This window comes from Triticum dicoccoides, chromosome 7B (genome assembly GCF_002162155.2).
Source record: "Triticum dicoccoides isolate Atlit2015 ecotype Zavitan chromosome 7B, WEW_v2.0, whole genome shotgun sequence".
In the NCBI taxonomy this organism is placed as follows: domain Eukaryota; kingdom Viridiplantae; phylum Streptophyta; class Magnoliopsida; order Poales; family Poaceae; genus Triticum; species Triticum dicoccoides.
The window spans coordinates 752,798,999-752,809,051 of record NC_041393.1 but is presented as its reverse complement, the minus strand read 5'-3'; the positions used below and the strand labels follow the sequence as shown (position 1 = coordinate 752,809,051).

The window sequence follows — 10,053 nt, the reverse complement described above, 5'->3', positions numbered from 1 at the left end:
ACAGCCTCCACCAGCCAAATATTGCATGTAGATATAGTTCTTGCATTTCATTGCTTTACAGTGTAACTCTGTCAGCATATTCAATGTGCTGACCTACATGGATGCAACGTCTCATGTTGCAGACTACTCAGACGACGAATAAGGTGCGATAGGTCGTTGTTTTGCACTCATCTACGCTGTTGGAGTTGATGGACTCATTTACCTCCACAGTTATATAGTTTAGATGGCCTTCAGCCATGATATTTTTGTGTAATCATACTCTTTATGAGGAGTCGATGTAATAAGTGTGTGATTGAAACTCTGTTATAATTCCTCGAGTACTGTGCGTGTCAGCATTACCGATCCAGGGATGACACTGATGCATAGAGACTTGACCGTTTGAGGTCTGGTTGCTACATTCAATAAGTAGATATAACCATATCTGCTCAAATCATCTGTGAAGGTAAGAAAATAAAGATACCCATTGCGAGCATCAATACTCATTGGACCGCATACATCAGTATGTATTATTTCCAACAAGTTTGTTGCTCGCTCCATAGTTCCGGAGAACGGAGTCTTAGTCATCTTGCCCGTGACGCATGGTTCGCAAGTATCAAGTGATTCCAAAAGCCCATCAGCATGGAGTTTCTTCATGCGCTTTACACCAATATGACCCAAACGGTAGTGCCACAAATAAGTTGCACTATCATTATTGAACTTATATCTTTTGGCTTCAATACTATGAATATGTGTATCACTACTGTCGAGATTCAATAAAAATAGACCACTCATCAAGGATGCATGACCATAAAAGATATTACTCAGATAAATAGAACAATCAGTATTCTCTTATTTAAATGAATAACCGTCTCGCATCAAACAAGATCCAGATATAATGTTCATGCTCAACGCTGGCACCAAATAACAATTATTCAGGTCTAAAACTAATCCCGAAGGTAGATGTAGAGGTAGCGTGCCGACCGCGATCACATCGACTTTGGAACCATTTCCCATGCACATCGTCACCTCGTCCTTAGCCAATCTTCGCTTAATCCATAGCCCCTGTTTCCAGATGCAAATATGAGCAACAGAACCAATATCAAATACCCAGGCGCTACTGCGAGCATTAGTCAAGTACACATCAATAACATGTATATCAAATATACCTTTCACTTTGCCATCCTTCTTATCCGCCAAATACTTGGGGCAGTTCCACTTCCAGTGACCAGTCCCTTTGTAGTAGAAGCACTCAGTGTCAGGCTTAGGTCCAGACTTGGGCTTCTTCACTTGAGCAGCAACTTGCTTGTCGTTCTTCTTGAAGTTCCCCTTCTTCCCTTGGCCCTTTCTAGTGGTCTTGTTTACCATCAACACTTGACGCTCCATCTTGATTTCTACCTCCACAGCTTTTAGCATCGGGAAGAGCTTGGGAATTGTCTTATCCATCCCTTGCATATTATAGTTCATCACGAAGCTTTTGTAGCTTGGTGGCAGTGATTGAAGAACTCTGTCAATGATACTATCATCAGGAAGATTAACTCCTAGTTGAGTCAAGTGGTTGTGGTACCCAGACATTCTGAGTATATGTTCACTGACAGAACTATTCTCCTCCATCTTACAGCTATAGAACTTATTAGAGACTTCATATCTCTCAATCCGAGCATTTGCTTGAAATATTAACTTCAACTCCTGGAACATCTCATATGCTCCATTGATACGTCTCCAACATATCTATAATTTTTGATTGTTCCATGCTATTATATTACCTGTTTTGGATGTTTATGGGCTTTACTTTACACTTTTATACCATTTTTTGGACTAACCTACTAACCGGAGGCACAGCCCGAATTGTTGTTTTTTTGCCTATTTCAGTGTTTCGAAGAAAAGGAATATCAAACAAAGTCCAAATGGAATGAAACCTTTGGGAGCGATCTTTTTGGAACAAATGCATTCCAGGAGACTTGGAATGGACGTCAAGAAGCAGCCGAGGCGGCCACGAGGGTGCAAGGCGCGCCCTAGGGGGTGTGCGCACCCCCACCCTCGTGGGCCCCTCGTGGCTCCACTGACCCACTTCTTCCTCCTATATATATCTACGTACCCCAAAAACATCCAGGAGCACCACGAAAACCTATTTCCACCGCCGAAACCTTCTGTATCCACGAGATCCCATCTTGGAGCCTTCGCTGATGCTCCACCGGAGGGGGAATCGACCATGGAGGGCTTCTACATCAACACCATAGCCTCTCCGATGAGTTGTGGGTAGTTTACCACAGACCTTCGGGTCCATAGTTATTAGCTAGATGGCTTCTTCTCTCTCTTTGAATCTCAATACAAAGTTCTCCTCGATCTTCTTGGAGATCTATTCGATGTAACTCTTTTTGCAGTGTGTTTGTCGAGATCCGATGAATTGTGGGTTTATGATCAAGTTTATCTATGAGAAATATTTGAATCTCCTATGAATTATTTTATGTATGATTGGTTATCTTTGCAAGTCTCTTCGAATTATCAGTTTGGTTTGGCCTACTAGATTGATCTTTCTTGCAATGGGAGAAGTTCTTAGCTTTGGGTTCAATATTACGGTGTCCTTTCCCAGTGACGGCAGGAGCAGCAAGGCACATATTGTATTGTTGCCATCGAGGATAAAAAGATGAGGTTTATATCATATTGTTTGAGTTTATCCCTCTACATCATGTCATCTTGCCTAATGCGTTACTCTGTTCTTATGAACTTAATACTCTAGATGCATGCTGGATAGCGGTTGATGTGTGGAGTAATAGTAGTAGATGCAGAATCGTTTCGGTCTATTGTCACGGACGTGATGCCTATATACATGATCATGCCTAGATAATCTCATAACTATGCACTTTTCTATCAATTGCTCGACAGTAATATGTTCACCCAGCGTAATACTTATGCTATCTTGAGAGAAGCCACTAGTGAAACATGTGGCCCCCGGGTCTATTCTCCATCATATAAGTTTCTATTTACTTTGCAATCTATACTTTTCAATATATATCATAAAAATACCAAAAATATTTATCTTATCTTATTATCTCTATCAGATCTCACTTTCGCAAGTGGCCGTGAAGGGATTGAAAACCCCTTTATCGCGTTGGTTGCAAGGTTCTTGTTTGTTTGTGTAGGTACGAGGGACTTGCATGGAGCCTCCTACTGGATTGATACCTTGGTTCTCAAAAACTGAGGGAAATACTTACGCTACTTTGCTGCATCACCCTTTCCTCTTCAAGGGAAAACCAATGCAGTGCTTAAGAGGTAGCATCCATGACGTTCAAAACATCGTTGAAGTCCTGGTTCTAAGATGTAAAGCATGACACACTGAACTATCGAGTAGTCATCAGCTTTGCTCTGCCAGACGTTCTTAACGTCATCAGTAGCATCTGCAGCAGGCCTGGCACCCTGCGGTGCTTCGAGGATGTAATCCTTTTGTGCAGCAATGAGGATAATCCTCAAGTTACGGACCCAGTCCGTGTAGTTGCTACCATCATCTTTCAACTTAGCTTTCTCTAGGAACGCATTAAAATTCAATGGAATAGTAGCACGGGCCATTTATCTACAACAACATAGACATTCAAAATACTATCAGGTACTAAGTTCATGATAAATTAAAGTTCAATTAATCATATTACTTAAGAACTCCCACTTAGATAGACATCTATCTAGTCATCTAAATGATCACGTGATCCAAATCAACTAAACCATGTCCAATCATCACGTGAGACGGAGTAGTTTTCAATGGTGAACATCTCTATGTTGATCATATCTACTATATGATCCACGCAATCACGCTCGACCTTTTGGTCTCCAGTGTTACGAGGCCATATCTGCATATGCCAGGCTCGTCAAGTTTAACCCGAGTATTCCGTGTGTGCAAAACTGGATTGCACCCGTTGTATGTGAACGCAGATCTTATCACACCGGATCATCACGTGGTGTCTCGGCACGACGAACTGTCACAACGGTGCATACTCAGGGAGAACACTTATACCTTGAAATTTAGTGAGAGATCATCTTCTAATGCTACCGTCGAACTAAGCAAAATAAGACGCATAAAGGATAAACATCACATGCAATCAATATAAGTGATATGATATGGCCATCATCATCTTGTGCCTTTGATATCCATCTCCAAAGCACCGTCATGATCACCATCGTCATCGGCTTGACACCTTAATCTTTCATAGAAGCATCGTGGTCGTCTCGCCAACTATTGCTTCTACGACTATCGCTCCCGCTTAGTGATAAAGTAAAGCAATTACATGGCGATTGCATTTCATAAAATAAAGCGACAACCATATGGCTCCTGCCAGTTGCTAATAACTTTTACAAAACATGATCATCTCAATACAACAATTTATATATCATCACGTCTTGACCATATCACATCAGAACATGTCCTGCAAAAACAAGTTAGACATCCTCTACTTTATTGTTGCAAGTTTTACGTGGCTGCTACGGGCTTAGCAAGAACCGTTCTTACCTACGCATCAAAACCACAATGATTTTTTGTCAAGTGTGTTGTTTTAACCTTCAACAAGGACGGGGTGTAGCCACACTCGATTCAACTAAAGTTGGAGAAACAGACACTCACTAGCCACCTGTATGCGAAGCACGTGGGTAGAACCAGTCTCGCGTAAGCGTACGCGTAATGTCGGTCTGAGCCACTTCATCCAACAATACCGCCGAATCAAAGTATGACATGCTGGCAAGCAGTATGACTATTATCGCCCACAACTCTTTGTGTTCTACTCGTGCATATAACATCTACGCATAGACCTGGCTCGGATGCCACTGTTGGGAACACAGTAATTTCAAAAGAAATCCTAATATCACACAAGATCTATCTAGGTGATGCATAGCAACGAGAGGGGAGAGTGTTTTCTACGTACCCTCATAGACCGAAAGTGGAAGCGTTATGACAACGTGGTTGATGTAGTCGTACGTCTTCATGATCCGACCGATCCTAGCACCGAAGGTACGGCACCTCCGCGATCTGCACACGTTCAGCTCGGTGACGTCCCACGAACTCTAGATCCAGCTGAGTTCGAGGGACAGTTTCGTCAGCACGACGGCATGATGACCATGATGGTGAAGTTACCGACGCAGGGCTTCGCCTAAGCACTACAACGATATGACCGAGGTGGAAATCTGTGGAGGGGGGCATCGCACATGGCTAAACAATCAACTGTGTGTCTATGGGGTGCCCCCCACACCCGTATATAAAGGAGTGGAGGAGGGGAGGTCCGGACCTCTCTATGGCGCGCCCAAGGGGGGGGGGTCCTACTCCCAGTAGGAGTAGGTTTCCCCCCTTCCCTAGTTGGAGTAGGAGAAGAAGGAAGAGGGAGAGGGAGAGAAGGAAAGGGGGGCCGACCCCCTCCCAATTCGGATTGGGCTTGGGGGGCACCTTTGGCTGCCTCCTCCTCTCTTCCACCATGGCCCATTAAGGCCCATTAACTCCGCGGGGGGTTCCGGTAACCTCCCGGTACTCTGAAAAAATGCTCGAACCACCCGGAACCTTTCCGGTGTCCAAACATAGCCTTCCAATATATCAATCTTTATGTCTTGACCATTTCGAGACTCCTCGTCATGTCCGTGATCACATCTGGGACTCCGAACAACCTTCGATACATCAAAAAACATAACCTCATAATACCGATCGTCATCGAACGTTAAGCGTGCGGACCCTACGGGTTTGAGAACTATGTAGACATGACCGAGACTCACTTCCAGTGAATAACCAATAGCGGAACCTGGATGCTCATATTGGTTCCTACATATTCTACGAAGATCTTTATCGGTCAAACCGCATAACAACATACGTTGTTCCCTTTGTCATCAGTATGTTACTTGCCCGAGATTCAATCGTTGGTATCTCAATACCTAGTTCAATCTCGTTACCACCAAGTCTCTTTACTCGTTCCGTAATGCATCATCCCGTGACTGACTCATTAGTCACATTGCTTGCAAGGCTTATAGTGATGTGCATTACTGAGAGGGCCCAGAGATACCTCTCCGAAACACAGAGTGACAAATCCTAATCTTGATCTATGCCAACCCAACAAACACCATTGGAGACACCTGTAGAGCATCTTTATAATCACCCAGTTACGTTGTGACGTTTGATAGCACACTAAGTGTTCCTCCGGTATTCGGGAGTTGCATAATCTCATTGTCATAGGAACATGTATAAGTCATGAAGAAAGCAATAGCAACAAACTAAACGATCATAGTGCTAAGCTAACGGATGGGTCTTGTCCATCATCATTCTCTAATGATGTGATCCTGTTCATCAAATGACAACACATTTCTATGGTTAGGAAACTTAACCATCTTTGATTAACGAGCTAGTCAAGTAGAGGCATACTAGGGACACTCTTTTTGTCTATGTATTTATACATGTACTAAGTTTCTGGTTAATACAATTCTAGCATGAATAATAAACATTTATCATGATATAAGGAAATATAAATAACACCTTTATTACTGCCTCTAGGGCATATTTCCTTCACCCTGAAGCTTCCTGGGTCTCTTTCCTTCCCAAAAAAACCGTCAAAAAAGTTTTGTCGCGTTTGGACTTTCGTTTGGTATGGATTTTTTGGAAAATAAAAACAAGCAAAAAACAACAACTAGCACTGGCCACTAGATTAATATGTTAGTCCATAAAAATTATATAAACGTGCACTAAAATCATATAAAATTATTATAGACATGGCATGAATACTTCATAAATTATAGATACGTTGAAGATGTATCAAAGTCCAACATCCATAGCGTCACCGCATGCTTCTCCCAATGCTCTATCGTCGCCGCCATTGATGTTGATAAGCTCGGGGTTGAGGCGGTCGATCCCACAGGTGAGCTCGGACAAAGGCTTGAAGGCACCAATATTCTCTCTTATTTCTAGTGTGGATAAGCACCCAATACGCCGATCTTATCCTAAAATCCCTTGATTTCTCCATGTACATGCCCAAAAATTCTCCATGTTCATCGTTGGCAGAGGGCTCCGACGAACAATGCCCACATCCATTGGTATCCAATGTTCATTAATAAGTTATTTGTCCCATGATCCGTTCACGGAGGGTGGGTCAAGTCCACTGGATAGCCTCTAGAGGATAGAGATAGCCAGTTTTAAAGTGGATTTCTCGTGTTTATTTCCTTGGCAAGAAAGGATACAAACAACCAAATTCTGGGAATATTTCTCGAAATCGAGGCTCCGCTTGTCCGCCGAAAAGTGATGGACATGGGCAACCACCCCGCGCGCAGCCTCATGGAATATTTTCCCCCGCCCCTCATGTTCGCCCTAATCGTATATCTTTCCACCTTCCATCTCCTTTCTTTTATCTTCCGTGCCTGGTGGCGGCTGTACATCGAAGCGTGCGATAGAGGTGGCGGCCACTTACGAGGGAGGGTTACTGTCGGATCCAAATCTAACAGATCCCTTGGTAGGCTATACTAGATAGGCTACTTGGCACAATGGTAACAGAGACAAGGGTTTGACCTATGTTCGCGCTATCACAGTGGAGATAATATCGTACGTCCTGCTCTTTGCTTTATTGTGTTGGAGTGTGTATAAAGTACAAGGTACCGAGAGATTGAGACTATCTTCTACGGTGAGCCTGATCCCTGGCTTATATAGCATACCAGGGGAAAATCCTGGCTTATATAACATACCCTGCCTAGATATGTGCATTAAGACATGATATGCTAGTTGAAGCATTTTGCACATATCTATCTACTCCCTCCGTCCGGATTTATTAGGCCCACTTATATTCTGGGTCCAACTTTGACCGTGTATTTGAGTAAAAAGGTGTAGAGCATATGCTATAAAAACTATATTGATGGATTTGTATTTCAAAAAGGTTTTCCATGGTATCATTATTACGAAATATAATTTACATTTTATAAGTTCAAATTCATGGTCAAATTTTGGCGCAAAATAAAAGTGGGCCTAATAAACCCGGACAGAGGTAGTAGGGAAGAACCCCCCCCCCCCCTCTTAAATCGTAGAGCAGAGTGGGTTGTAGCAATGACTAGAAAATATACCAATAATTTTGCATTGCATGCGTAGAAATGTGTACACATTGTGAGACATTAGGTATTTCTCATAATGAAGTCCAACGGCATGAATAAAAGTTGTGTGGCACGATATAGTGATCAACAACCAAACAAAAATAACCATGGATATAACAATGACATTAGTTAAGCTTAGTTGGAAACATTGCATATCACAAGTGTATCAACATCTATGTTTTGATCCCACTAAGATAAAAGTACTAGAGCACTCCAACGAATGTTCGCAAACAAAAATATAAGTGCATATTACAAACCACTAAAGTTTAGAGCAAGCCAACCAAATAAAACACCAAGCAAAAAATCCAAGGCTTGCACATAAGCATAATAGGATTATAAAGGGCCTAAGATATACTCAACCCATCTCCCCCCTTGGCATCAAAACACCAAAAAGAGGGAATGAAGAGGAAGCTAACGCGCAGCCCATCACTCCTCATTCTCCTCAAAGCCATCAACACCATTTTGCTGATGACAAAGTAATGTGACATAACTAAAGGCAAAACTGGTCAAAACCTTTAATTATATAATACATAGTATATTTTAGTAAGAACACAATCTGGTCGGACATGATAAATAGTATTTCCTCCGTTTTATAATGTAAGACGTTTTTTTGACACTAGTGTAGTGCTAAAAAAACGTTTTATATTATGAGACGGTGAGAGTAGCACGGAGTAGCCGTAACTAGTGAGATACACTACGCGCGTACAATAAGGAACTTCTATGAGCAAGGTCATGATCACTTCTGTGGGGTATGTGTCGACTGATCAGCCATCTTGACGTAGGTGCCGAGCGCGTCCAGGCGGCGGGCAGAGCGCGCGTGGAAGCCGAGGATCTTGCCGCCGGCCGCAGGAAGCGCGAACGGCACGCCATCCTCCTGCCCGTACGGCCCGAAGCTTCGGGCGTTGCTGACGAAAGTGAGCGACCTCACGGCGAAGCTGCCATCAAACTCGCCGTAGTGGCCCACGACGCCGGTGAAGTGCTCGTCCGGCCGCAGGCAGATCTGAGCCATCCCAAACGGAATGGAGTAAGTACTAAGGAGCCCCATCACCGATGATCGATGAAAAATCGAGTCGTCTTCATCATCAGGGAGCAATGCGTGTGTGACGTACGTACCTCGGAGAGCGTCCCCCCTTGTCCTCCCCACAGGTCGGTCCACTCCTCCCGGCCGTTCCGCTCGTACAGGACGGAGATGGCGTCGACGGTGTCGCCGTGGCGGACGACCAGCTTGACAACACGGTTGACGCCGCGCATGTCCATGTCCCTGTCGTGGCCGCCGCCGCCGCCGCATGGCCCCATTCTCAAAACGGACCCCTGCATTTGGTTTTTCGTCACCGGGAACAACACGGGGAGCGTCTTTGCCGGCGGTGGTACAGCTTTGGCTTTGGCACGAATGGGAATGAGGACGAGCAACTATTGGTCTGTGGCACAACACAAAGTCAACTAATGCAGTCCGTACGTGCTTCGCACTACCATTGGGTTATGTAATACTAATACTGGTGTGTTCTGGCAACAGGTAATGCCTTCTTGTGAACAGGCTGTGCATTAGGACATAAGATTTCTCCCGCGTTTGCACTTGACTTCAGTTCGTTCTGGATTGGCAGTTCGCGTCTGCTTTTCGCGAGGCTGGTTTGGCTTGGCAGTTCACGCTGCCCACCAGCACGTCGTGCAGCGCGGGCCGCAAGGTGGGCGGGTCAACACACCGGTAAGACCCAGCCACTCAAGGCATGCGTTCAGTTGACATAACCTTACTTTTTGAAACACGGTTGACATATCCTTTGCAGGTAGTACTAACCTCCCTAGGAATAGAGGTCTAGAAGAGATCCAAAGTTTTTTCTTGAAGTAGCCTCCACCTGTAAGAGGTCGTAGGTCCCACGTGATGGTATCAGAACCGACATTCTATTAAAATATTTTTCAAAAACATTGGAAATTTAATTCTATTTCTGAACTTTCAAAAATGTTCATATGAATTTTATGAGACATTGAAAAATT

At 43.8% G+C, this 10,053-nt stretch overlaps 1 protein-coding gene across 1 annotated transcript; it reads right to left on the bottom strand.

Moving 5' to 3' along the window:
- Nucleotides 1-8,629: 8,629 nt before the first annotated feature.
- On the bottom strand, nt 8,630-9,579 carry LOC119335809 (jacalin-related lectin 3-like). The gene is made up of 2 exons (XM_037607883.1): nt 9,178-9,579; nt 8,630-9,064 (listed from the first exon to the last, which is right to left on the bottom strand). The coding sequence occupies exons 1-2, from the start codon at nt 9,379-9,381 to the stop codon at nt 8,801-8,803; spliced, it is 468 nt and encodes a 155-aa protein (XP_037463780.1). The 5' UTR covers nt 9,382-9,579; the 3' UTR covers nt 8,630-8,800.
- Nucleotides 9,580-10,053: the final 474 nt, after the last annotated feature.